The sequence below is a fragment of the Scatophagus argus genome, chromosome 7 (assembly GCF_020382885.2).
Source record: "Scatophagus argus isolate fScaArg1 chromosome 7, fScaArg1.pri, whole genome shotgun sequence".
Taxonomy (NCBI): Eukaryota; Metazoa; Chordata; class Actinopteri; family Scatophagidae; genus Scatophagus; species Scatophagus argus.
In genome coordinates, this window is record NC_058499.1 from 24,944,400 (window position 1) to 24,972,264 (window position 27,865).

General features: G+C 42.0%; 4 protein-coding genes across 4 annotated transcripts; 2 read left to right on the forward strand and 2 right to left on the reverse strand.

The window, feature by feature from the left end:
* The first annotated feature begins 764 nt into the window (after positions 1-764).
* On the forward strand, positions 765-3,744 carry il17c (interleukin 17c). Its single transcript, XM_046395365.1, has 3 exons — positions 765-1,083; positions 1,179-1,414; positions 2,870-3,744. Exons 1-3 carry the CDS (start codon positions 1,066-1,068, stop codon positions 3,135-3,137), a joined length of 522 nt encoding a protein of 173 aa, XP_046251321.1. The 5' UTR covers positions 765-1,065; the 3' UTR covers positions 3,138-3,744.
* A 1,504-nt stretch (positions 3,745-5,248) lies between these two features.
* utp4 (UTP4 small subunit processome component) lies at positions 5,249-12,855 on the reverse strand. The gene is made up of 17 exons (XM_046394382.1): positions 12,720-12,855; positions 12,390-12,553; positions 11,856-12,044; positions 11,675-11,759; positions 10,707-10,796; positions 10,373-10,584; positions 10,103-10,274; positions 9,228-9,319; positions 9,021-9,117; positions 8,785-8,849; positions 7,790-7,906; positions 7,318-7,474; positions 6,448-6,554; positions 6,247-6,342; positions 5,921-6,106; positions 5,668-5,778; positions 5,249-5,539 (listed from the first exon to the last, which is right to left on the reverse strand). Exons 1-17 carry the CDS (start codon positions 12,853-12,855, stop codon positions 5,423-5,425), a joined length of 2,193 nt encoding a protein of 730 aa, XP_046250338.1. The 3' UTR covers positions 5,249-5,422.
* A 65-nt stretch (positions 12,856-12,920) lies between these two features.
* Positions 12,921-17,491, forward strand: chtf8 (CTF8, chromosome transmission fidelity factor 8 homolog (S. cerevisiae)). The gene is made up of 3 exons (XM_046394383.1): positions 12,921-13,059; positions 13,885-14,008; positions 16,343-17,491. Exons 1-3 carry the CDS (start codon positions 13,040-13,042, stop codon positions 16,622-16,624), a joined length of 426 nt encoding a protein of 141 aa, XP_046250339.1. The 5' UTR covers positions 12,921-13,039; the 3' UTR covers positions 16,625-17,491.
* Positions 17,492-21,800: 4,309 nt separating this feature from the next.
* has3 (hyaluronan synthase 3) lies at positions 21,801-27,407 on the reverse strand. Its single transcript, XM_046395358.1, has 4 exons — positions 27,139-27,407; positions 26,482-27,032; positions 23,219-23,320; positions 21,801-23,072 (listed from the first exon to the last, which is right to left on the reverse strand). Exons 1-4 carry the CDS (start codon positions 27,326-27,328, stop codon positions 22,143-22,145), a joined length of 1,773 nt encoding a protein of 590 aa, XP_046251314.1. The 5' UTR covers positions 27,329-27,407; the 3' UTR covers positions 21,801-22,142.
* Positions 27,408-27,865: the final 458 nt, after the last annotated feature.

The window sequence follows — 27,865 nt, forward strand, 5'->3', positions numbered from 1 at the left end:
TTTCCTCATATAGAATAGGGGCAATCTAAAGATGCAAACCTTTTTGTAACTATGGCTTATTTACACACCAAAATATGTAAATAAAGGGCCCAGGTTTAAAAATGCTGGTATATCCCTTTAACATTTTGAAATAAGTAAATAAATGAACAAATAAATTAAGTTTTATTTTTGTTGTCTTTTTATCTCTGAGTATTCAGAAATAAAGGTCAAATTGTTTTTATTTGTGACTTTTCTTACTAAATAAATGAATACATTTTCAAATTCCTTGTGAAACACGTTAACAGTACAGCTAAATAAAGTTTAAATTGTTTTATCTCTGATCAACAAATCTTTAAAAGTTCTGAAACAAACACACAACTAAACATTTCTTGCTGTATTTCTGTGCTCTATGAAGGTTTATATTTTCTTTTCTTGTTCTCAAACAAACCACTGACAAATAAAGAAGGAACTTTGATTTGCCTCACATAAAGAAATGAACGAATAAAGTTTGAAATAGTTTTAGAAATATATATCAAAATATGAAAGCGCCAAAAGTAAATAGATTTGACTACCTAAATAACTTGCAATGTGCAACACACAGACATACACTCAGAAATAATGAAATCAAGCAATAAGGTTGCAGAGATAATTGCGTTATTTAGTGTTTGAATTGCGAAAGAGTGACTTGCAGTCAGTTGTTGCGGTTATTGCGTCACGTTGGTCAAGGGGGCACTCTCTCATCGGCATGTGGGCCGTCTTAGGCAACAGTCTTGTTTCATCACGCTGTTTGTGTTTGACACGTCTCTGTGTCGTCAGCACTTTCGACGTCTCAGCACTGTGCGCGCGTGCGCACCTTCAAAAAATTCCTAACTAATGTCTTCCCCTGACAGCGTATGAGTGAGCCCGCACACCTACACGGCTACTTTCACTTAGGAAAGAGGAAGTCGAGGAACTAAATCGCATTTCCATTTCCTCATGCCACCGGTTTTCCCCAGGTACGCCAATAAATAGGTGGACGGTGGAGCATGGTGGCAAGTCAAAGCGAAGCACATCGCTTGTTAGCGGACAGTGAGTGGAGAGGGACAGATGATGGACATGAACAAGGTGAGTGAACCACAGACAGCTGCTGACGCTGCTGCTCTCTGCTTCCCGCATCACTTCAGCCGCCGTCTGTCTGTCTGTCTGTCACCCTTCTACAGATTCTCATCTTTGGCCTTTTTCTCGTGCCCGTGTGGACGTGCAAAATGAACCGGTGCTATGAAGAGCACGAGCTGAGCGAGGCGGCACAGAGGAAGCTGAGGAGCCACTACCCGCAGAAGCCAGAGCCTTCAGTTGCGGCGGCACCTGACTCACCTGCGTCCTGCCCCGTGGCTCTTTACCAACAGCAGCCGCCTCAGCACCTCAGCGGGAGGTCCCTGTCCCCCTGGAGATACGTGTAAGTAACCTCCCGTGCCATTCTCATTCGTTCACTGAAAGCCTTCAAGGTGAATTGAATCAGTGAGGCGTAACTGCATCCCCTCCGATGGAGTGACGGAGTCGGTTTAAGGCAAACGTCCCAGCTCGTCATACAAACGGTTAAACTCGGTGAATATTGAGCCCGGGGAGAACCTTTGGCTCGGATGCTGCCTCCGCCGGTGCTTTCTGCTGTTTGGATGACCTTGCAGGTGGACTACTGTGTTTGACCGGGAGACCCAGTTGAAGAAATCAGAAACAGGCGCTTTGGTTTAGCTTCTGTCATGGGTTGAGCAGTGAAAGAACTGGGTCTCACGGTCTTTTTCACTGTCAGACAGCATAGATACTGTGACAGCGTGACTAACTCGCACTGGCAGGAATACATTTGAAATTTGAAAGGAAATGTAAATTAGAATTACATCCTCAACCTTTGTCAGGTTTGAATAAGAAGTAAGCTTCCATATAAAAGCCACCCTGCGTGTTTGCACACAATGGGATGTTGGAGCCATAAAAGTCAGGCGTCGCTCAGCATCACTCCCTGGTGAAATGATAACGTGAGGAGGAATTCATTATTATGACTCTCCCTCAGTTCCTCGTGCTTCATGGTAATTAGTGGCTGTGATTTTGTCAGTTTGATGCCTGACCTTGAGTTAACCTCACCCCCTCCAGCCAGGGGTAAGTCCCTGTACCGCAGCCGTGGTGACGCATGGCCAATGGGAATCTGGCGGAAAGCTCTTTAAACTGGTGACTATAAAGTTTAGCTGTAAAATCTTTGGATATTTTTACAAGATTCCTGCCCTCCAGCGTGTAGATGATAATGATGAAGCAACTCATCCATGGAAAGTTTAATGGCTTTAGGGAATCCCTTGAACACACAGGTAACTGATATATATGCTATAACTGGCACACAGTACACACACAGAAAACACACTTTGTTAGTGGTTTCACTGTTGCACCAACATTAGCGATCCGATAATGTCATATATTTTATTCAGGCTCAGGGGCAGAGTACACTCAGAACTAAATTTCGATGATACTGCTTTTTACTTGTAAAATTTTATAGTACTATAAAAGGATCTGAGTACTTCTTTCATAAAAAGATTATGTAATACTGCAGGACTCTCAAGCTGATGTACAATGAGCACATTGTCCGGTTTATAACTGAGTCTTGACACTCCATTCTGGATGCAGACCAGGAAGAGAGGTGCCCTCTGAAGGCCCAGTTTCAGCATATTGCCAGTCTTTGGATTTAAATTATGCAGGTTCTATGTATGACCGATCATACAGAGGCCACTTGTGAAAACCCAGAATCTCCAAAAAACGCTTTTTAGTTCGACTTATTTCATTTATTGGTTTGGATAAAGAAGGATTTTGCATTATCGAATGTCACATACTACTCACCTGCCAGTCCTCATCTAGCCATTTTGTTCCTTTCCAGACTTATAACAATGAAGGATCACTTTCCTTCCACCTATGCTGAGGCCCAGTGCCTGTGTTCAGGATGCATCCTCCTCCAGGACAACTCAGGCCAGGAAACGAGACCACTCCCAGTGGAGAGCCACGACTACAACTCAGTCCCTGTAAAGCAGAGCAGAGTGTTTCTCAAGAGGGAGCTCTGCAGTGATGGAAAGACGTACCATTTGAAGCCGGTCAGTGTGGAAGTAGCTGTGGGATGTACCTGCGCCCGAGCCAAGACCTCCTCTTAGAGGGGGTCTCCCTATGTCACTGTGGTAAATCACAGTTAATGTTGTGTTTGTTTTAAAACGCACCAAGTTCTCCGGAAACTCAGGGGTGTCGAGTCTTACAGTGTGACTGTTGGCTCAGATGGAACACCTTTACACGCAGATCACACCCCAGAGACCATTAATGAGGCTTCAAAAGTCACATCAGCCTATTTATTTATTTATGATGACATGATAACTCATACATCTATAATGTGTGTCTTGTAGGTCTTTATAGGCCCTAGTTCCTCTGTTATTGAATTGTTTACAGCTCTGCATAGTGCAGCTAAAGTAAACTGGGTGTTTTAGTACATACTTCTTTTTTTAGCTATTGTATAGTTTTGTAATACAATAATTTAACTGCTAATAATATTCTAATAAGTATCTATTTATTTGGTTTGTTTTACATGTGACATATTTGAGTATTTAGAAGCTATTGATTGTTCATGAGTGGATGAAGAAGACTTTGTATTCATTCATGTTGGATATCTTGTAGCTTTGTCCCAGTGGGACTTTACAAGTCTAACAAAGACTTTTAAGGAAGTTCAGCTTCATTGAAGCAAAATAAAGAAAGACGTTTAAAGAAAACAAACTCTCTTTGTGTTTGTGTATTACAAGCTGATACTGGAACATGCAAAAGTGGATTATCATCTGGACAAAGGTCCAAAAGTGTCAGGGGCAGTGTAATCACAGCAAGCAAGTCACAAACCCAAAATCCACAGAAAAACACTATATAGACAAAAGTATTGGGACACTTGGCCATTACGCCAACAAGGACTTCAGTGACTTTACATTCTAAATACATACACAGCGTTGCATCTATAACAGCCTCCACTCTTCTGTGAAGGCTTTCCACAACATGTTGGAGTGTTTCTGTGGGAATTTTTGCCCATTCATGCAGCAGAGCATTTGTGAGGTCAGACACTGATGTTGGACCAAAAGGCCTCACAGGCTTGCAGTCTCTGTTGCAGTTCATCATCAGAACAGCTGTCAGTTGTTGTAGCACGAGCAAACCTGTCTGCACACATTATACAGCAGATTGTAGAAAGTTTACAGGTTTACAGAAGTATAGAATATAAAGCTGACAACACATTGTGGCATGGTTACATATGGCTACTATCAGCGACAGGGGCAGGTTTAAAAAGGCTGTGGGTCTCTCTTGTGTCATGATCCACAGGGCTTTAGTTCGCACAGTGCATGCTGACATGTGACAGTAAGAACAGCACACGTGTAAAATGAAGACAGAATTCCATGTGGTTTATTCAGGTTCAGGGTGCTGGTTGTGGTTGATGCTGGCTCATTGTCAGACTGTCATGGCTGACTGGGAAACTTGAATAGAACAGAGCCACTGTTAATGTCAGTAGTAACATTTGTGTTCTTCCTATGATGACAAGTCAAAAACGTCAGAGAACTTAGACAAAGCTTAACATTAGCTATTGTCCCATCATCCACAAAGCACAACAGGTCAACCAGAGCTTGCAAAAGTCTTCCAAAACATATTTCTTCATTCGGTGTTCTGTGGGGCTGAGGTCGTCTGACTGGAACTTAACTCCCATCACATCAAACTGTTACCATATAACAGTCTTTTCTTGCGTAGTTACTATCCCCTACCTTGAATCAAGTGTTATTGTTCCTATGTCAAAACTCAAACAGTTGATCTGCATTTTATTTTAAATGTAGTCTTTATAAGAGTAGAGGGGAGATCAGTCGGTGCAGGGTTTGTGTCCTCATAGAAAAAGTTAAATGAGACCTTGAAGAAGTGAACCCGGATTCTCTGGATTTGTGAAATTCTAAACTGAAACACCACCACCTGCTGATACATGAAAGCTCCACCAGCCACTCATTCATTGGAGTGAACTGGTCTTAAGGTGGCTCAACAGTGCTCTCTACTGTGCCACAGACGACATGGAAACGGCAGGTGTGGCGGATTCACTGGACTGACCCTGACGGGGATCTAAAAGGTTCATGTGATTTTTAGTTTGTGAAATGATGCTCAGATATTGTTCACTTTCTGAAAAGTTTGATTTTCTGGGCTAAAAACATAAAACAGAAGTTAAAAACTATTTTAAAAAAGCAAAAAATTCCTCAAACAAGAATGACAGTAAATAGATCTATTTATTACTTTATCAAAGTATTGTTTTTTTTTACAAAAGCGATGACACATGAAGACTTGTTAAAAATGACTTTAGATGTTGGAGTCACAGTGAATTGACACAACGATGTTAACTACGTGGGCTAAAAACACCTCCAGGAATCCTGCTTTGCTTCGTTTATGTGGCAAACTTCTTCTGTCGGACAGGTGCAGGCAGCTGAGACATGATGTCCAGCAGGGGGCGCTCCACCACAACCAGAGAATGGTCCTCCAGTAAACTCACACACAAGAGGTGCTGTAGGAGCAAATGTGAGGAGAACAGAAAACATGAGTAAGATTAACAGGACATTTTGCTCTCTACGCTGTCAATGTGAATCCTCACTCAGACGCAGAGCTCTGCTGTGCACAGTATGATGACGGTACCTGGAAATTCTTGCATATCTTAAAGGCATGGCTGTGTCTGATCCGCTCTTGCTCAGGGAGGCTCCTCAGTGTCATCTGATTGTATAGCATGGTGTTTGCTTCAGGAAGGGGCTGCATGTACGAAAAAAACAAAAAATACAGCTATAGTAGTGTCTAATCACCCAGGAGAAGATCGAACAAGACATGGCACTGACGGCACAAGTGGCATCAGTAGTTCTGAAGGCTTTGTCTCAACATGACAGCGTTTACATACCAGACTCTGGTCAATGACGCAGAACATGAACATATCGTGCAGCAGGATGTGAGCTGGATTTTTAGGGCTGAAGGTGACATGGGTGACAGGCGTGTCCCTCTCCAACCACAAAGAGTGCAGTCCTTGTTTCTGCAGCTTCCGACTCCACTCTGTGTATTCTTTGTGCACCAGAGAGTACTCAAAGATCTGCACACACACACACACACACACACACACACACAGTTATGGGATCTACAGAGCATATCTATCTTTGATAAACCAGTACGCAGAGCAGATGATGAGTTGTTTATTATAAGATAACAGTCCAAATCGGATCCACTGGCTACCTGCTGGTCAGCATGCACCACAACAAGGTTGCTGGTCGTTGGGTGGATGGCGATGGCAGTGGGACAGGAGCTGTACACTGGGACTGTACAATGTAGCTGCAAACATAAAGAGACACCAAGAGTTACTGTTGCAGCTTTGACTACAATTCAAAGTCTACCTGAGCACAGAACAGACGGAGGAGAAGCTGAGTTCCAGCTCACCTTTTGCTTGTGAAGGTCATACACATGGACCTCACAGTCGGTGTTGGCTGCGGCAAGCCATTTGCCATCCTCACTGGCACATAGCAGGTGCACTGGCTGCGTGGAGCCTGGACATCACACAGGGACACAGTTTACATAGTGACAAACAGAAACCTGCAGGATGGTAGGTGGTCTGTGCGCATCTGTCATAAATTAAAGTCAACAAATGTTATGGATAGTTTGCCATCTCGGTCAGATTCACAGATTCAAGTATGGATCAGTAAGCTTTCACAAAGCTGTTAACTGATAAATCGCACAGTGTTGAGAGTTGCTGAATCAAGTAAAACTGAGCCGCATGTTCACAACAGGTCTTGAACAGGCTTCACAGGCTCACCGAGGATCTCTGTTGCAAAAGAGCTTGTCCAGATATCTGTTGTTGTTTTTTTGCATAATCCCATCATTTAGAATAGAACCCATAGAGTTGCGTTTTCTTTTATGGTAGCCGGGATGGTCAACACTGTTTACAGTTTGGCATAGTGGAGTACAAGCGAACGTCCCAGATTCAGGTTTTCAATTTTGGTCAAGTGGACGGATGTAGTGGACACTGAGGTCAATTACTATTGCTGCTAAAACTAACTAAACCAAACTAACCTAACTAAAAAAAGTGCAGAGGTAAACTGCAATTTCCATTTGTTCCTTAAAGGTAGCATACAATGCCATGAAACAGTCAAATAAGTTGCAGAGTTGTGCCTTCTGGTGTATAACCGGTCACATTGCTTTCCACAGAAATGATCAAATTCACTGATGCTGCCTCTATGGAATGTGTTGTTCACACTTACACAATATTAACCAAAACCCCATGATCAGTCAGGACCCAGGGCGCTAACTCACCTGACTTGGGTTTGAGAGTATGACGGTATTTGCACTCCTGCTGACTGAGGGCAACAACAACGACTGAAGAACTGCTGGAGGAAGCAAAGAGTTTGGAGGAGTCGGAGGAGAAACAGAGCTGCTGGGCCGAGCGAAGCTCCTTAGGTAGTCTGGACACCTGGAGGGAGGAAGACAGAGGAGACAGAAGGGTGAGCTTCAGCAGGGTCCTCTCACACACACACACACACACACCTCTATTAGAGCATTATATTGAAATCCTCAAACATGTACTGAATGTCTACAGAAGCAGATAAGTTTGCATTTCACCCATGCTCTAAACAGACTTAGAAAGAGTGATCTGGTAAAGTTCTGTATTAAGAAGAATGACCACTAGGCACTTCACTGAAATCACCTCATATGCAATGGCCAGTGCCGTGTGAACAATGACTAATAAAGAGAAGAGCACAGTGACCGTCAGTGCCAAGGAGCCCACCTTGCTGATGCCAATGTTGTTGTGCTGTAGCCTGTAGAGACGGACCCCAGAGACCGTAGAGTAGGCCAGCCAGCCCCCACACGGAGACAAAGCACTGCTGAAGATATGATCGTCTCCCTACAAAAGTCAGCACACAGTTTTGATCCGCAAAGCTCAAAGATGAAATAAAACGGGCATAAAACAGCCAACGGCAGCGAGGTCGGCTGGAGGACGATATGGTCCTCCTGCAAAACTGAAGACTGTAGACAGCATAAGGAACAGAATAAGACTGATATCTCAGCAAGACTTTTGTTGTTGTGGATTAATACTGTAGCACAGTTATCAAACCGAGTCAACAGAAATTAGATGTGTTTGTCTCTCCGCTCTACTGCAAAACAGAACACAAAATAGAAACTTCTTAGAACCCTGTGACCAAAGTTTGCATAAGGATGCTTTTAAAATGCTGTTTAAGTAGTGTCTGACATCTGGTACAACATTTAGCATGTCATTGTAAAAATGCAATAAGCATACTTCTGGAAAAAAACCCTTAGATATTAGTACAGATACATCAACATAGAGAAGGTGGACTAAAAGTAATGTTTTAGTAGAGTATTAATGTCTCAATAAAGCAGGGACTCACAAGAAAAAGACTCAGCCTAGTTAGGTTACAATAAATGTAGTGAGCATGGAACTGGCAGTAGGTGACACAGCTTTAGTGGTGTATGTTTGAATCTATCTAAGTATGTTGTTTGAGTTTTGGGAAGTGCACACAGACATCTGCCCTGCCACACAGCACTGCGAACACACTTTCCTGGTGACAACTCTCGGACAGATACAAGTAAGTATAGCTCAGGTCAAACATTTCAGATGACGTGTGCATAAGAACTCACATTTTTGAGTGGAGGCGATCTTTAAAATGAAAACAACCTCTGCTGTTAATGTTAAAGACAGACTGTGTGAATGAAAATAAAACAGTACATGTAAAACAAACACACACACGCAACATCAGTACACACCTTCCTCTTCAGCTGGATCAGTTTCTCTGGTTTCCTCTTCACAGACAGAATGTCACCAGGCTTTCCTGTTAAGACACAGTATAAACACATTGATTACACCATACAATACACATGTTGAATATAGATAAAGGTGAATTTTCACTATTTATTAGATATGCTTTAGTTTTCACCATCACTTTCACAGCTTGCATTACAATGCATTTGTATGGATGTGTGTGTGTGTGTGTTTTCCTCACCATGTCCATCACTTTCTCCTACTCTCCACAGCTCTAAATGATCAGGGAACTGGAAGAGCAGCAGTCCTGCTTTCTTTGCACAGCAAACCAGGCTTCTCTACAAGGAGCACAGACAGAGGTAGGCATGTCACCTTGGAAACAGTCGTGACCTAAAGAGGCTTAAAAGGTACTCTCTCATACACTAAACTCCACTAAATATGTACTCACGTGTGGAAAGGCTATTTTGCGAAGCGCTGACTCCTGGGTGTTCTTCTCTACCTTGTCCAGCAGGGGTCGCACCACCAGCTGGGTGTCCATACCTGACATCACAAATATCATATCATACATTCACATTTAAGGTAGGCTTGAAGGATGACCATTTCTTTGACAATAATTACCGAACGGAAATAATGTGTCTGTGTTTTAGACACTGCCAAAATGCAGACTGTCTAGAATCAGGAATTATTGCAAAAGTTGAGCCAGGTTCAAGAATGACATGATTTTGCACGCAGTAGTCCAAATCTTACAGGATGAAGTCCACAATCAGAAAAAAAAAGAAACCCTCACACACACATTTTATATTCAGCTGTGGTGTATAAAATCCATCAGAGCACATTTTCACTGCAACAGGTACCTTATATAGTATAACAGCAAATATTGGCTGTCATTAAAATAACAAACATAATTATCAATGCATAAATAGTCTGCATTCTGCAGCCATGCTAGCAGTTCTGTGAGACTGTTCTAATACCAGAGGCAGGAATAAGTCATTGTCTTCTCAAGTCACAATTATGTCTCGGATCTTTGCACTCAAGTCCCAAACAAGTCACAATGCACACTTCACTGAGTACAATGCCATTCTAACAACGCGGTCGCTTTTCAAATGGAATGAACTACAAACTGCACTCAAACCAGAGTCTTGCATTGTCTTAAATCTCTGCTTTCTCATGTTTTTCATGATTCGTGTATGTAGACGTTTTTGTTCTTTGTATGCAGGCACTGTAACTTCATTCTGTACCGTCTAGATTCCATTAAAAAAACAAAACAAAACAAAACATGAAAACATACATCAGTCTAACACCAAAAGCAGATTTGATACTGACCTCCAGAAACAACAGCAGTCTCAGTGTGAGCAAGCGCTCTCACATCATGCGAGTGGTTTTTAAAGGTCCTAGTTCGAACCCACTCCCTGTGCTCGTGGTCCACAGTGGAGGCGATGAACTGAAACTGGACGACGGTACCCTCTGACGTCCCAGCTACCAGACTGCTCTCGTCCTGTTAAACATTTCCAAAGTTTAACATGTGTGCACCTAAAACCTTAAACTCAGACTGGAAGTCGTCCAATGTGCCCTAATTCTATCACATACACTCACCTGTGAGACAGACAGAGCCAGGACATCCCACTTGGTGACCAGGTGACTTTTGACCAGAGTTCCTGTGAGTCCGTCCCAAACCTGGACCTTCCCCGCAGAATCACCACTGATGATTGTGTGATCAGACAGAAAGGCAATACTCCAAACCACAACCTCTCTGCTCTTGGATGCTCCAGCACCTCTCTCCACCAGCAGTCTGTGCGTGGCATGGCCTGAGGTCAGAAAAAACAAAAACAAAGGGCATAAACACATCATCAGGGACTGTTTAATAATTACATGGAATCATCTTCTGATGTCCTGTAACCCAGGGCGGGACGGAGCTGCATCTCCTTACCTGTCTCAGCATCAAAGATCCTGATCATGTCCATCATCCCGGCAGCAATCAGTGTACCAGAGGGGTGCCAGGACAGCGATATAATACGACCTATAAGATCAAGTAAATCTAAATGAAACGCTCACTGTCACTCAAACCTCTTTCACACACATTTCCCAGTAATTTACTGGAATAACCATTCAGGCACTGCTACATTTAGGATTATCTCAGTCTTGCTCCTTTACACACAGTGCTGGGATCAACAGGGCAAAGAACGGTCCGGCAGATAGCGGCGATGCAGTTCTTCCAAATCCAAACAAGATGAGGCAGGACTGGAAGTGTATGTGACAGCTGAGAAGCTGTTACTGTTTGGTGTTTTTGTAATGAATTTAATATGAAGCAAGTCTGCAAGTCAAGGAATGTTTTGTTGTCACTGTAAACAAGTTGCCAATTCGTTACGTCATCAGTGGAGTCTTGAGACTGGTTAGCTTGCTCCACGTTAAAGCATCTTTCATTAGAGGGACAGAACCCTTTCCGGGCTTGTCCCTGCAACGTTACCGCTTTCAGTCGCAGCACAGCTGTCCCAGCATGTAGCTAGGTCATGAGGTGGGGAACTAGCAGTGTGGATTTCCCTGAATCAATCCCTGCTCCCATTCACACATGAACCATGCAGGAAATGTTCCGAAACACTTCGGGGATAGACGGCATGTGTGAAAGAGGCTTTGGTTACAGGGAGGGTCAAAAATTACTCGTCCACAACAAAATACTGATCAATTTGGTCCAATTTGGGGAAAATAAAATGAATAAACACCACCACCACCATATAAAGTCACATCCACACCACAATAGTGTCTGAACATGAACAAATCCTGTTCCTAACAAATGTTCTTTTCATGTTTATTAATTTGCCATGTGAAGTTACAATTTGGACACTGGTCACATGAAGGAGTTCAAATACTAAGTGTGCTGCAGTAAAAATTTAAGCTTACCTTTCTGCCTGTCAAGGTTTCTCTGAAACTGAATCCTCCCCTCCAGTACTTCAAAGACCTTCACGGTCCCATCCTCACAGCCAACCTGAAACAGAAAAAAAAAGTCATGCAACAAAATCTAACATAGGAAAGATTAGCCTGGGGTTTTACAGTGTATATAATCCACAAGGCCTTGACTGACCGTTAGCAGTGTTCCCTGACTGTTGCTACAGATGGTCCAGATTGGTCCTCCATAGGCCTCCACAGTATACTTGGGCCTAAGGTTCTCCAGGTCATACTCTGTGATCTCACCATTCAAACCAGCACTGAACAGACGCTGGCCCACCCAGCACAGAGCCTCAACAGCCCTGCCGTCCCGCCCTGGGATGACCTGTGTATTGAAATGATATTTAAAAAAATAAATAAATAAATAAAATAAATTGGCTAAATCTAGCTTCAAACGCAGCTCTTGTAGGAAGACACTGTGATGCATTTTAGTGGTAAGTTCATGGACAGGTGTAAGCGAGCAGAGATTAAAGCACTGACTAGGAGCAAGTTTTAAAAAAGTTTGAATGTTTACTTTTTCTCATTAGCAGAGCTTTCATAATCCCAACACAGTGAATGAAGACACTCATTGTGCTGTGCAGTTGTTAATACAACGTGCAGAATTCAGCTGATAATTTTACAATGGCAGATACAAGTGGAACTTGTTGGAAGCTCATCTCTAAGCGGTTACCTTTTCTTGAAAATAGCGGTCCGCGAAGTTGAAGATCTCCACAGCTCCATCAGCCCGGGCCAGAGCCAGTCGCTCCGTCCGGCTGTTAAACGCCACGGCTCTGATAGCACTCGGCATGTAGTCAAAGAACCGAACGCGGTGCACCTTGAACTCACCCATTTTCACTAATAAGGAAAACACAAACTGGCGTGTTATCGAAGCTGGACAGACAACAGCTAAGGTAAGCTGTAACCTGTGCTGTTCGTTAGCAACACCAAAAACCTCACACGTTAAACACACAAAACTATGCGTACAGCAGGTTTTAAAAATCTTTTCTAAAACGTCGTTTACCTGCTCTTCCTCCACGAGCAATAAACTTTTCCTTGCTATTAACTCCACACGTTGGAAAACACCATGAACCACGTTGGGGACATTTGAACCGGTACTGAATCACCCAAACAGGGCATGAAAAACGGAAATACGTCATCACAATGACAGCACGCGAAGCTGGCGGGAAACAGTGCTGTTAGTTAAACACTGAAGTGTGTTGTTGTTAGCAAAACGGCTGTGTTAAACTAGCTTCATGGTAACGCCTTAGGAATTTATTAGTGCTTTTTTGTTTTGTTAATGTTATTATAGCACGGCAGTCTTCTTCGCTGTGTGACAGGACAATGGTTCAAATAGTAATAAGGTAAGACTTTGCTTTATCTTACTGTTTCCCGGTAGTAAATTACAAGTTCTTACAGTTTGTATACAGGCTAGTGTAAATTTATAATGTTTCCGTTATCATTCGGGAAGCGAAAGTTTAAGAGAAAGGCACAGTGAGAAATATATTCAGGTAAGCTAACACGAATCATAGGCACAAGTGCTTTATGTTAACGGAGGGAGTTTGTGGGAGGACTTGGCTTGCCGGGTGTAAAAGCTTAAATCTTATTACTTAAAGTGCTTCTGAGTGAAGTGCTGCTAATTAAGCGCTTTGTTATATTGTACGTAGCATAGCGTCTACTTTCACCATTATCGCAATATAACTTTGGGAAAGTCATGTTGAAGTAGAAATGAGAATGTTCGTTTCAGAAGTACTATCTCAATTCTAAGGTACTTGTACTTGAGTATTTCCTTTATTCATCCTCTCCACTACATTTTTAATCACACATTACACGTTTTTACTCAGCTGCTCTTGTTTGATAACATTAGAGCTTAGGTGATTAACAGATTTATATTATTCAGTATTGATAAGATATTATTTGTGAAGTGTAACCAATGAGATTGTTGTGGACAGGATACTGAGTAAGACCACAGAGTGGTGACTGCAGACAAAAGAAATGTATTTTATCAGTAACGGGACAAAAAACATCCAATGCTGATAATGTGAAAATTTCCAAAATTCACATCTGATAACCGGCTATATTGGTAATTGGTCCCTAGCTTGGTGTGACAATCCCTGTGATATGGACTTGTTAGAATGAAGTCATTCCAGATGCCTTTAACTGACGCTGGTGTGTATGTGCTCCTGTAGAAGCAGTGTGGACGGCAGCAGTCCTCCAGAATGGCTGCTGGTGGAGCTGCAGGGAGAGATGATTTCCAGACACAATTCTGGTCTGGCAGGAAACGTGATGGGAGACCTGCTCTACACTAAAGAGGTAAATGAAAGACTGAAAGGTACGCTGGTGCTTTCCAAATGCAAACAGATCTTTGGAGATACTGTGAGGCCAAGCAAGGATAGCTACTTTAGTTCTCTGATGGAACCCAGACTACACTTCTACAACATTTGCAGAAATAATGTACATGCAAGGCTACAATGAGAAAGGTAGTCTGGTGTGTCCCTGGAGCAGGACATGACTTTAAAATCCTGATAAGATAAGATAATCCTTTATTAGTCCCATTACTGGGAAATTACAATGTCACAGCAGCAAACAGGATATAGAGGGTGCAAAGCATGCAAGGATAAGGGAAGAGTGAGCATTCAAAAAGAATAAATACACAGGAAACAAGTACCTGCAGCTACACACAGTACAGAAAAGAAAAAGACTATTCACACTAGAGTCCCTCAAGTTATGATGAGTGGATAGATTGATTATTGTACAGAGGACTGAAGAATTTACGGTAACACAGGGTTAGTTGTAGTAGTAGTAATGAGAGTTGTAACACTCTCATTATTTGTTCATCTGGACTGGCTTAGAGAACATTTGCTGACCAAGAAGACACACAACACAGAAGATAAAAAAACCTGATAAAAGCAAAACAGTTCTTACAACTTTTTTACAACTGTGGTCAAGGAAACACTGATTAGCTCTATGTATATCACCCTCTTTAGGTCAGAAGTTTGTTATTTCCTCCTGTGCATAAAAGTGCACACTGGATATATTGATCACACCGGTGTCAGCTGAGCATTGTCATTTGCCTTTGTGTGCTTGCATGGACCATGTTTCTGCCTTAACGCGCACCTGTGGTGACGGTATTATGTATGATTAATCCAAAACAACAAAGTGTTAAAAGTTATGTGATTATATTGTTGAATTTATTAAAATTAATTGGTAAGAATGTACATTATGCTGAACTGGCATGCACACTACGTGCAATGCACCCAGGAGTTTATCCACCCCGGCCTGTATTTGAGGGCTGGCTTTTATCAGAATCAGGATTCCTTTAAGATAAGATAAGATGAACTTTATTGATCCCACATTGGTGAAATTCACTTGTTGTGGCAGCTCACAAGAACACACGAAGAGTGCAAAAAGTGTGCATAAACAGTTACAAAAAATATAGAGGTGAAATAAATTAACAATTTACAAGGTACAATAAAAACAGTACAATACATAGCTATATACAAGTCCTCATAAGGAAAGAAAAGAGGACTAAACCATAGAATTATACAGTCTAACAGCATTGGGAATGAAGGACCTGCTGTAGCTCCTTCCTGCACTGTGGGTGTAGCAGTCTGCCGCTGAAGGAGCTGCTCAGAGCCTCCACTGTCTGATGCAGAGGGTGAAAGGTGTTGTCCATGATGGATGTCAGCTTGGCTAACATCCTCCTCTCACCCACCTCCTCCACAGAGTCCAGTGGGCAGCCCAGGACAGAGCTGGCCCTCCTGACCAGCTTATTTAGTCTCTTCCTGTCCTGGTCCCCAACAGACCACAGCGTATTGAATAGCAGAAGCTACCACAGAGTCATAAAAAGTCCTTAGGAGAGGCCTGCACACTCCAAAGGACCTCAGTCTCCTCAGAAGGTGGAGGCAACTTTGGCCCTTCTTGTACAGGCCATCTGTGTTATGTGACCAGTCCAGTTTATGGTGGAGGTGGACACCCAGATACTTAAAACTGTCCACCATCTTAATGTCCGAGCCCTGGATGTTCACTGGTGTAAGCGGTAGTGTCCTTCTCCATGAGGGGAACTTCTTTCATTTTAATTTTATTCAAATTTTTTGTTTTTTGTGTTGACCATGCCTCTGGCTTTTATTGCAGGGTCGCCTTTTTAAATTATCTTAGGGATTTTATTTGAGGAGGTATTGTATTTGTGTTTGGTAACGTTAAATTACTTTCCCCACTGACCATTCTGACTTTTGTTTTATTGTTTCTGTTTCAAGAAAGCATGCCAAACACTCAGTAAGCACTGGCTGAATTTCTCTCTCTTATGTGACAGTAAATTTAATATCTTTAGATTTTTAGATTTTTGTTGATTGAACCAAAGCAGCAATTGTAAAATGTCACCTTCTGGCTGTAGAATATTTTGATGAATAAAATCTAACTGTTTAATAATAGGTGACTGCTCAGCACAGGATGAGCCTATGTGCAGGGGGCTGAAGGAGCTGCTGATCAGTGAGTGTTAAAAACCTTGCTGTGCAGCCTTTAAAATTCAGATGTAGGAGAGGAAGTAGGAGAACAGATCTGCTCATGTTGTTGTAGAATCTGAGACAAGTCATGAATTGCTTTAGTCTCTTTTTTTTACTCAGCTGTTTCTCTTCTTCGGTCCACCAGGGGGTGCCGGTGCTGATTGTAGGGCATCACATTCTGTACGGGAAGCAGGTGAAACTGGAGAAACCCTTTGCTGTCCTTACCAAGCATTCTGGCCATTCTCAGGATAGCCTGACCATCCACGACAAGGCTGATAATGGTGATGATGTCACACAGGTGGCCATGGAAACGAATGAGCAAGGACCCGCCTCCACCTCTTACTCTGTGTCTGCTCTCATCAAGCGGAAGCTGATTTTCAAGACGAGGCCCAAACCCATCATCACTAACGTGCCCAAGAAGGTGTAGGTGTCTACGTTTCCTCACTGGGTCAGAGCTCCCGTGTGATGATGACGACAAATGCTGATGATGAATGATCATCTCACCTCTACTGAGTATACTTCAGTCAGTGCCCTCCAACTCTGACATGATGCAGTTTGATTATACATTTTTCAATGCTTTGCCACATATGGATCAGAACGGTCAACCTTAAATCTGAACAAGAGACTCTGAGGTGCCTTGTTAAGTATGAATGAGCGTTGTTTTCCCCAAATCCGCAGAGGACATTTAAAGCCCTGTGAAGTACTTTTTTGTTCTGTTTTCTGGATGGGATACTGAGTAATTGTGTGTGGCTTTTCTGCATCAGTCCACCAGATGGCAACATTATCATACATTGTGACTGGACTGCACAGCATGAGGAGGTGGGTTCTTCTTGAGTGCCGCAAATCCACTTTAACGTAATAACTTTTGGTAATTTTTTTCACATGAGTAAATGCTTTTCAATAATTATTTCAGTCAGTATCTTTTCGGATTTTCCCAGTATTTGTCATCATTTGATTAATTGAATGATTTACATTCAACATTTGTCCATATTTTCTGGAGATACAGTTTTAATCTTCAGCTGTGGCCTAAAGAGCATAACTGACAGTTCTTGTAGCTTATGCAAAATATAATATTGACAATTGATTAAAGTCTAAGTCAGTGGGGTAACTGGACTTTAAGGCCATGGTTTGACTTCGAGTCCAAAAACTGGTCCCACATTTCCCATAATGAACCTTGACTCTGCCTTGTAAACATCCACAGCTACAGTTTGTAACACAGGATATCTGTTCTAAATTTTCAGACTGCAAGCTCCTGAAATGAAATCACACTCCTTGAATAAATAGACCAATCTGTTTGTCCCTGTCTGGATCCATGTTAACCCTCAGAAAGTAAAGACTTTTAAATTGGTTTGCTTATCCGCCATGTTAATCCCTCCTACCCACAGAGCAAGGAGGCTGCTCTGTGCTATTTCCTTTGCTTTGAGAGCAGACAAGAAAACGTTTTACGTCAAACACTGGGCTGATTGATGAAGGTGGTTCTCGTGCATCCTGACAACAGGCTCAACGTGATAAGCGTACTGTAGCGTGAAGAGATGAACAAGGATGGAAGTCGGTTAAGGTGCAGTGTAGACCACCTTCTCTCACACTTTACCAGCTATCAGTTACCAGTGGAGTCCTATAATAATCTCAGATTTTAAACTCTTCACCACTGAGATTAAGTCCAAAAAACATTAGGATGAATGTGATGCTATGATAAAGCAAAGGGTTTGCACCAGCACTGCACTGATGAATTACTTTTAAAACAACAAAGTGAGAACAGAAAGACCAGCTTCAGAGATCAGTTTGGGGGTAAATGCTCAGAATATTTGTCATCTAGCATACAGCACTTTCACATGTCAGAATATTTACAGCATGAGCGAGTGTGTGTGTGTATGTACGTATGTAGTGTTTGTTTTTCGGAGGGCGGTTCCCGTGTTGAGGTGTACCTCAGACGTAAAAAGCCACCCAGTGCACGATGACTGAAGGGACCAATTCATTCAGCTGCTGTAAAGCTTCTGTTTCCTTTCCTCAGCATTCGCACACCTCCGACACACACATGCTCAGGCGAGCCGGCAACGTGATTTTTAAAGTCGTACCTACCTTAAATGTCAGCCATTTTAGTCATTTCTCAAATACCCAAATGAAACAGCTCTTCATCTGTATTGGCTCCTCATACTAGATTACGGTGGATGCATGCGGTGATGTGGCTTTTCTTTTTTTTCCCACCATGTCAGGAATTTTGACACTGACTTCACTTTTGTATTCGGTTGTGTTTGTGTGATTTGGCAGCACATTTCCTAAATGCTTGGCAAGTACTGTTGATGAAAAATGTTTTCTCCATTTGCTTGTGTTGTGTCTGTTTGCATGTGTTTTCTTAAGCTGCAGCGTGTTGAGCTCTCTTGGACACCGTGCAGTATTCTTCATCGCCATTACCTGATACAACACAGGTTAAAACAAAAGGTCAGTCGGTACAACCTGTGTTGAGCGTCATACTTACATTTTTAGGCCTTTAATGTTAAAACATTGATGCTGTAGTCAAATTAATTCTGAAAATGTATTTCTCTTTTAAAGTGAACATACAATACAGGGAACAATATACACTCAGAGTACTGAAAAAGACAGTATGGAAGAAATGTCAATTCAGTCATTTAAATCAAGGAGGCATTCTCCATTTGGTATGAATGGGAGGACTGTGTTCAAAACTGGAAGAATTGTTAATAACTTAGGAAAATTTCAAATATCCTGTGATGCCCAGAGATGGAAGCAGCAGAAGATCGAAAAACACAATTTCTTGCATCGCTGGTTAAACAGGCTTATAAACACAGTTTCCTTTTCATGTATTTGTCCTTTTTGAGCTTTCAAGTTTAAATTAATATACTGATTCCTCAAAACAGCGTTAAACTGCACAAAGAGGAAATGTCAGCTGCCAAAGCAAAAAGACTGCTGTCAGCGTGTAGACACAAATATGCTGATGGTGTACACACTTGACAGATGGACTAGCTGCTTAGTTCTGATCTGAAATTAAATGAAGATTAAAAACATGAAAAGCTTTGAGGAAGCAAAGCCGTCAAGTCACACACTTCACAAGAAATTGGTCTTTGGTCACGAGTCTTCACACTGTTGTTGATGCAATGAATAAACAAAGGCTACATGTTGTCTAAAGGACACAAAGACATGTGTCCCATGGTAAATTCGTACTGTTACACAAACATGATTTGGCACCTTTACAATACATATAAAAAAATCTCTGGAGCACTGAAAGTACGACCCACTGGTGACTGTAAACTGAGAATTGGACCATGATATAGAACAACAATAAACTACTGCACAACAGCACCGAAGGTACAGCTGCATGTCACATGTTCAGAAATGTTCGATTGTCTGTTCTGATAAATCACAGCTGCCCCGCAGAACAGATGATTGGGCTGGTCTCAGAGCTGAGGAACAACCCCTCCAGCTGTCTCAGTCCCTGTCCAGAAGACTATAGAGGACCTTTAGTGTCACAGAAACAGCAATGGAGCTTTTCATCAATTAACATCTAATAGCACAATTCAAAAAATAGGCATTAATAAATTGAACTACATCATCAACTACAACTAAGTTACAAAATCATTCATGATTGGACATTTTAATGAAGGATCTCTAAAAAAGTTTACAGATAAATGATTAATCATCAATAAATTTTAAATGCCTGATTAAATTTCAGTTTATGAATCCATTTTCATTTTCAAAAAGATTTTTAATTATTTGATGGACTAAAATTTCATTCCTTTTTATTACCCTTTAAACTGATTCATTTGTCAAATAATGTATTAACACCTATTTTTAATATACAACTAGTTATTAGTTAATGAAAAGCTGGCCCTTCATAGGAGACATCCACATCACCACACCATTACATCCAGTTTCAAGTAGTGTGACAGGAAAACTTCTTATTTTCTGCATTTCCTGAATATTGGTAATGTTTAGCTGTCTCTGTCATAATATGGACACTTTTAAAAGATCAGTTTCAGTTTTTCAAGTTTGTATTGATGCAGTACTCACTACCCATATGTACATTGTAAGAGCTGTAGGTTGCTGTAATCGTTCCTCCTGTCCACCTTCCCAATGTGGGAAGATACTGTATAAAATGGGGACTAAAGTGATTTAGAAAAATTTAGAGTTGTTTCAAAGACCTTTCGGATTGTGTGCCCCATTGCTTATGATTGTAGACTACAGTTGTTGAAGAATGATTACAACAACTTCAGCAATATTTCAAAGTGGGTTGAGATAGAACACAAACCAAACTGTTTCCATGAATTTTGCTGGTTTGTTTTTGCAATCCAGGTTTAGTGTTCACAAACTGTAGACAGTAACTGTATGTGTGTCACCTATGACTTATCTCAGAACTCACCAACAACTTCAGGTGTTTCTGTTATTTTCTTTCAGTCTCCTGTTATCTCTCATCTCCATACTTTAATAAAGTGGATTAAGTAAAGAGATAGCATACATTTTTACATTCAAGCTGACAAATTTTCAGTTTGCATGGATGGGTCTTTCAAATTCACCTCTATTTATGAGCGATCTTTCTGTTGACAGTGCAGGGACAGTTGCTTTGCATTCTGTCTGAACACTTTTAAGCAGTGGCGGGCCGTCAGGGCCAGCAAGGCCTTCTCTGTTGGCCTAAACACTATCAGAATCACTGAACTACATTTACAACCTAAATTCTCAAATTTGTTCCATGAAATTGTATTCATTTTTTCCTCACTGTTTATTTCGCAGCATTTCTCTCAGCTGCACCGCTTCCAGTACGTGTATGTGGGTGTTCTGTCCAATCAGATTTCAGCCTCTATGTGTTGTCATGTCAGTCTAATCTGCCCAGGGCCTTCAGAATCAGTAGTGCTGGCCCACACAATTTAGACTATATTAGCCATTGACTGTTTCTAAGTTTCTTGAATTTCCCTTGAGATCAATAAAGTATCTATCTATCTATCTATCTATCTGTATTTAACCAATCAGATTTCAGAATTCACAGCTAGCTGACCCTGAGAAGAGTCAGCATTCTTCCATCTTCTGATTGGTTGGTCAGAGCAAAAGTCACAGCCAAGTGCGACTAGCAGTTCTGAACTGCTCCGGATGATGTACGTGGCACAGTTGTGGTTGTAGTGTAGAGGTTTGGAGTTGTCTTGTTTCTTGTTTCCTCTCTCTCTAATGCCACGCCTTGTCATATTGTGTTTTTGGATAGTATTGATGTTTGTTTTAATAATTGCGACATGATAGTGGTTGTATTAAGAGGTGGACTAAGTCAGGCATGTCCCCACTGAAGGCCCAGGAACCAAATACACGGCCCACCACTGCTTTTAAGATACACTGCAGTGTCAAAAACCATCTGCGCATTCGTCTTCTTGTATGAAATAGATTTGAGAGAACTGCCTTGCAATTTTTATTTATTGTTGTTTATTATAGAGGTTACCAGATATTCAGTTCCCTCAGATTTTAACCCATTTCATCTTTATTTTAAATAAAAAAAGAAGACATTAAATACCAGACAACCGGTAAATAAGACCTTACTTCTGTCTTATTTTTCCTTCTGTGCTTTATATTCAAAGCAAAAAAGCACCATACTCCATCCTCTGTACCCATAAACTACCTAATGTTCTTCTGAGCATGTCACTCTTACAAGTGTATGAACACATTATACACTGGATCACTTCCATTTGGTTTGGTTTTTCAGTGTGAAGCACCATGAGATAAATGGGGAAGCTGTATGGATACAGTCATCTCAGAGCCTCCTCCTTCAGCTGGATAAGATTCCTGCTGCCCAGATTCCAGATTCACACCTTTCTAGCACCAGTGATGAAGACGTGAGTGTTTCCCTGGTTCACAGCCCATCACACTACAGTTCACAGCGTCGACAGACAGCCTGCTAGAATCAAACTGCAGTGAAACTTGGTGCAGATGTCCTACCAGTCTCTCTGGTAATAGGTTTATGCCTCAGCATATGGCAGGTGATACTGTTCTTCCCTCTTGTTACACCGTTTGGCTACGATTGCCAGGTACAGCACCAGTAGAATGAGCCAGTAGCAGGCATAGAGTATCGTCCCTGCTATCAACAAGGCTTTCTCTGTCTCACTGAATGGCTCCTGTGTTTCGCAGTAGATTGTATAGGCCACTCCTCCAAGCAGCACCATAGCCCACACTGTGACAGGTACAGCACCGATGAAGTTGACCACGATCTTCCTGCGGCCTGAAGTGCCCCATCCAGACTTGTTGATGGTGAGCAAGGCAAATATTTTGGCAGGAAGCAAGCTGGACATGTAGAGCAGAGAATAGAGTGACATGAAGATCATGACCAGGCTACCACGTAGGAAACAGGCGTAGGTGGCCTTCACCATCCCAACCAGCTGGACTGTCAATAAGAAGAGCAGGATGTTCCACAGCCTTCCACGGTAGAAGAGGTGGATGACCGTGGCAACCAGGAAGAAGGGGAAGAAGCCAGTGACCACTGACTCATAGGTCATCCAGAGACTGTGCTTGTGGAACCACAGGGCATTGTAGAGCCATTCACGGAAGTAAGACTTGCTCCATCGAGTCTGCTGGTTGAGCCAACGCAGATACTGGGTTGGTGTCTCAGTCTGGCACTGTGATCGCGCCGTGAATTTTGTCTTGTAGCCGAAGCTGAGCACCCGATTGGTGAGGTGGCGATCATCACCAAAGCTGCACTTGGAGCCTAGGAAGGTCTGGTGGTACCAGGGCTCCAGGAAGCGCTGAAGCAACGAGCTCCTGTACATCCCCAGAGGGCCGCTGATGCACTGGACACATCCAAAGTAGGACTGGCAGGCCCTCTCTATATTGAAGGCCATCCAGTAGCGCACACTGCTGAGGAAGGAGATCCACGAATCATACTTGTTAAGGATCTGGAGGACAGGAAAGTTGAGAGAAATTAGTCACAAAATAAAAAATACTTTAAGATTAATTGTACTTTCATGACATTTTTTTGTGAGTTTTCAGTCACCTCCTTTTGTGACTGTCAGTCAATATGCTTGCCACTTTTGTGTTTTACCTGTACATCTCCACCAACTGCTCCCACCATCGGATCTTCCTCAAGAATCTTCAGCATCTCTATGGTACATGCTGGGTCTAGAACTGTGTCTGAGTCACACACCTGACAAAGGACACAGCAAACACACACAGGGTACACATATGCTGAGGGTCACACACAGACTGGAAAATATAAATGCAGTGGACAAAAAGGCGGCAGGTGTTGCAGTACACTGAGAAGTATTATTGTTAAAATCCACGAGAGAGAAATGAGAGGCTGCGGACAGAGACCCCAGCTGGTTCATTGTGCCTACACGGAACTGGATCAGATGTGGACATGACCTTTGACACACAGCAAAGCCACAGAGGTCATGCAACAGCTGGCTACAAATAAGAAGAGCAGTACCTGACTCAAAATGTTGTCAGTCGAATCAGATTTAGCTGTTAAACACGAAGATTCTGCTATAGACTCAATCAACAACAATCAGAAAATCCATTGGCATGAGTTTCAGTGATGGTTTTGAATGTATAACAGAGCCATGGGAAAATAAATTAGAGACAGCTGCATGTGATGCAACAAATCAAATGCGGCCTATTTCGATGCTGACACACAGTATAAAGTGCTTACGGATTTCTCAGAATAATGACACAGGCTGCAGATGTATTTTGTTTAAATGAAAGTCTTATTCATTTATTTCACTTTAAGCATAAATGAAAGAGAAAAATAAATTCACAGCTAAACCCATATTAGCCTCCCATGCTTTATCTGTTAAGACTCACATTTCAATGCCTGCCTTCATCGTCTGTGATGTGAAATCAAAACATTTTTAGATATGTCTTAACAAGCTGATATTCTGTTCAAGTGTTCATTTTTCTGACAACTTTGGTTTTAATTAGTTCATAATTGTCAGCTGAACGCTGCTCCTAATTTGGACAGACGGATGTATGGGCTGGGAACTTGATCTCCGCCTTTGTACAGTGGGAGGAAGTGGATACATTGATCTAAATAAAGATGAATGACATGAGTGGGATGTAGAAGTTTAAAAAAGATTTTTTTTCTTGCCTGTTTGTTTTAATTGGCCTTAGTAATATTAGCAAATAAGTCAGTGGCTGGCCTCTAAAATTGTGACATACCAAATCTAGCTTGCTTCCTGTACGTGTGAATCTCTGATTTTTGGAAAGTGCACATCTTTCCGGGAATGTGAACACACCTCTCTAGTGACAAACGTTGGACAAATACAAGTCAGTATAGTCCAGGTCAAACATTATAGGAGACTGGTTGGGATCTTTACATTTCTGATTAGAATTAGTCTTAAAATTTGTTTTAAAGTTATGGTTATCTGTGTAGATTAAACATATCCAATGCTGCATGTATTTTTTCAACATACAGAGTCTGACTTATAAATACAGTTAGAATTCACAGTATGCAAACAATGTTGAGTGTCCTGTTCTAACTTTATTTTATACAGCAGAAGACTGACATCAGTATGCAGCAGCACAGAAGCAGTGCAGATATCAAATCAGCAGCACAGCTGACTTCAGTGGTATCTGCTGGAGTGTGCTGATGAATGTAAATGGGCCTCCACTGATGGCTTTGTGTAATGTGATTATTTTAGGCTGCTGCTGCACACATTTAGCCGCCCTAATGTTCACAACTTTATTTGTGTTTAATGGAAATATTTTACTGTGTGCTCTGCTGCCAAAATTCTCTTTAAACTTAATATCAGAAAACTTTCCTCTTTTAGAGATCTGAATTTTCTGAAGTCACTGCGGTGACTAAGAGTACAATGGAAAAAGACAGGTGAGCTTTAAGCAGCAACTCAAAATACACAGATCCATAAGTTATACACCAGTTAAACAGTGACATGGCAAGATGACCTGCTGATGACCCTCTGATTTTTCAAATAATGCCACCAGTATGTTAAAGTTTTCACATTTCCAGTAAAATATCTCAACTTCTACTTAATAGCTTGGCACTAAATCTGGTATAGACATTCATGGTTCCAAGATAATGTTTCCTACTGACAGCAGTCATGCCCTGACTTTTCCTTTAATGCCACCATGAAGTTGGTGTGTTTTTTAAGTGAGATTATTGGATGACTTGCCATGAAATTTGGTCCAAACATTCATGTTCCCCTCAGGACCGGCCTCAGTGTTAATGGTTTTTTTCCCCTTGCTAGCTTGGGCAAGCTAGTCTAGCTAAATGGATTTTCATGTTTAATCACATGTGCCTTCTTCTCAAACTTGCAGTAAACTCCACAAGATGTAACTGGCCCACTTCCTCTACCACCACACAACTGAACTCCTGTTTCCAAATTAACTGAATTGTTCTCTTGTGCTTTACCTCATAAACATCTTTGCCTGCTGCCATTTTCTCATGAGGGCCCAATCGGCACTGCACATGTGCTCCTCTAATCTAATAAGGGAAGCCAGGAGATGCAGGATGAATTATAGCAACTCTTACATTTCCTCTAGCACCCTCATCAAGTGAGTACACCGATTTGCAAAGGTTTCTCAACTGTATAATTCCTCAAATCCATAAATATCAAATCAATCAAATCTTGCAGTCTTCAGTCTAAATAGTTGCAGTGCCATCCACTCAAATACGTCAAGTCCCAAACAGCAGATGTGTGAAACCAAACAAACAGGATACAACTGCATTCCATGGACCTCCAACAGTGGAGGAACTGCTGCCTAAGTAGGAGAAAATCTGGACCCTTAGGATCCACTATCAACAAACAACTGACTTTCTACAACGGAAACAGTTGTGAATTAACAACATGAATTAAATGAGACCACTGTGGAAGGCCGAGCCTTTGATCATGTGCACCTTAAAAGAGGTTTTGGGGAAATGTCCTACAGATTCCAGATGAGGATTTTTGACCTGAAGGGATCTTCATGAAGGAACAAACATACAACATACTGGGGATACCAGAAGGTGAGGAAAAGGGGAGATCTACAGCATCTCTGGATAAGACCCAAACATCTGGATAAGAACATTTTTTCAAAGCTGAAATAACCCTGAGTTATTTTCTCAGACTTGACATCATACAACCATTTTCACAGGGTTAACAGCTCTTGTCATGATCAGTAAATAGCTGGGATAGGCTCCAGCTCCCTGCGACCCTAACGGATAAGCGGTATAGAAAATGAATGAATGAATGATGAATAAATGGGTCTTAATGTGTAAAATTGGAGGGTTTTTTTTTCCTGAAATGAACTTTATGTCTTTGTACATCTAAAACAGTTTTTTCACATGGTGGTGCTCTTTCACTGCAGACGTACCTGCATGTAGTCCACACTGTCCCCCAGTGCTTTAAAGGCAGTGTACATCACCTCTCTTTTCCCTCCCCACTCCTGCATGATGCAGGAGTAACGGCAGCCTCTGACCAGCCGAGCCACACGTGCTGCCTCCTCCATGTGCACTGTGCTCCTCCCTCCACCTCCGACACCTCCTCCTCCACTCCCATCACTGTGATAGTTTCCTTTCCACACCATACTGCCAGCCTGGTCAGCCCCGCCCATCACCTCCTGGAAAATGTCCATCATGTAGCGATCCTCAGGCCGGTTCCCATCCACCACCAGCACCACCTTCAGCCCAGGGAAGGAGATTCTGCGGACACTGCGCAGGCACTTCCTCAGATAGTCTGGGTCCTCCTGGTAGGCGGCAATGCAGAGGGCTACCGAACGACGGAGGTGCTGAGGCTGGGCGGGGCTCCTCATCCGCCGATGCTCCAGGAAGGCAAAAAGGCTCTGGAGGAAGAGGTGGAGGGAGAGGAAGGCACCATAGAGGCCAAAGGAGAGGTGGTGCTGTTCAGTGTGGATGAACTGGTAGCCTTTATAACAAAGAAAGAGTGGAAACAAGTAAATAAAACATGACCATCACTAGTTTTGATTCACATGAACATGTTTGTCTCTTTGTATATCATTCAAATTTACAACCTGTGACATAGGCCAGCAGGATGGTGAAGAGGACCACCGCAGCAAAAAGGGTGGTGACCACGATGTTCAGCGCATTCCTGCAGCGAGAGGGCATCTGGAAGTGGGCAAAAATCAAACCGCATGTGGGTGAACTGTGTAGAAGACATTCTGTGTAGCAATGTGGCAGAGCATTGCTCATCATCTGTTCCATAAATGCACGTATGGACAGACAGACACCTGAGGAACTTGAGCGTCTTATTCCTTACATGAAAATGGTGCATTAACACAGCTCTGTTGAACACGTGGGGTGAGACAGACAGGGGGCCTCTGGCCTCTGGAGGTCCTCCCAAGGCTCTGACAGAAAGAGCTTGTAACCCCTCATCAGCTGACCTAATTACCATTTCCTGTATTTTGTCCATAAAATGTTTAATCAGTGACCATTAACTGAAGGGACACAATCATCAGTTACTGACATCATGGAGATACGATTCCAGAAGCACAAGGGGAGATACTAACCACCCTGTGCAGTACAGGTTTATAGCTAATGCTACTACTACAATAACTATTCAACCCCTGATGCAATTAGTAGTGATAAAACTTCCTCTTGTATGTAATAAATATATATGTTACATGTTTGCATTAATTTAGTTTAGTCAGGTAGAGTTATTTAATTTATTCACATCGATTCAATGTGATAGAAAAACAATGCATTAAATATGACCCCTTACACTCAAGTTTAGAATGTAAT

Coding starts and splice junctions, on each gene's coding strand:
- il17c (XM_046395365.1), top strand. Junction 1,415..2,869: donor CTGTCCCCCTGGAGATACGT/GTAAGTAACCTC, acceptor GTTCCTTTCCAG/ACTTATAACAATGAAGGATC.
- utp4 (XM_046394382.1), bottom strand. CDS start 12,855: ATGACGTATTTCCGTTTTTCATGCCCTGTTTGGGTGATTCAGTACCGG. Junction 10,275..10,372: donor TGGCTCTGTCTGTCTCACAG/GTGAGTGTATGT, acceptor AATGTTTAACAG/GACGAGAGCAGTCTGGTAGC. Junction 6,555..7,317: donor TACTCTCAAACCCAAGTCAG/GTGAGTTAGCGC, acceptor TGTGATGTCCAG/GCTCCACGCAGCCAGTGCAC.
- chtf8 (XM_046394383.1), top strand. CDS start 13,040: ATGGTTCAAATAGTAATAAG. Junction 13,060..13,884: donor ATGGTTCAAATAGTAATAAG/GTAAGACTTTGC, acceptor GTGCTCCTGTAG/AAGCAGTGTGGACGGCAGCA. Junction 14,009..16,342: donor ACCTGCTCTACACTAAAGAG/GTAAATGAAAGA, acceptor TCGGTCCACCAG/GGGGTGCCGGTGCTGATTGT.
- has3 (XM_046395358.1), bottom strand. CDS start 27,328: ATGGAACAGATGATGAGCAATGCTCTGCCACATTGCTACACAGAATGT. Junction 23,321..26,481: donor ACAGTGTGGACTACATGCAG/GTACGTCTGCAG, acceptor GTCCTTTGTCAG/GTGTGTGACTCAGACACAGT. Junction 23,073..23,218: donor CAGTTGGTGGAGATGTACAG/GTAAAACACAAA, acceptor CCTGTCCTCCAG/ATCCTTAACAAGTATGATTC.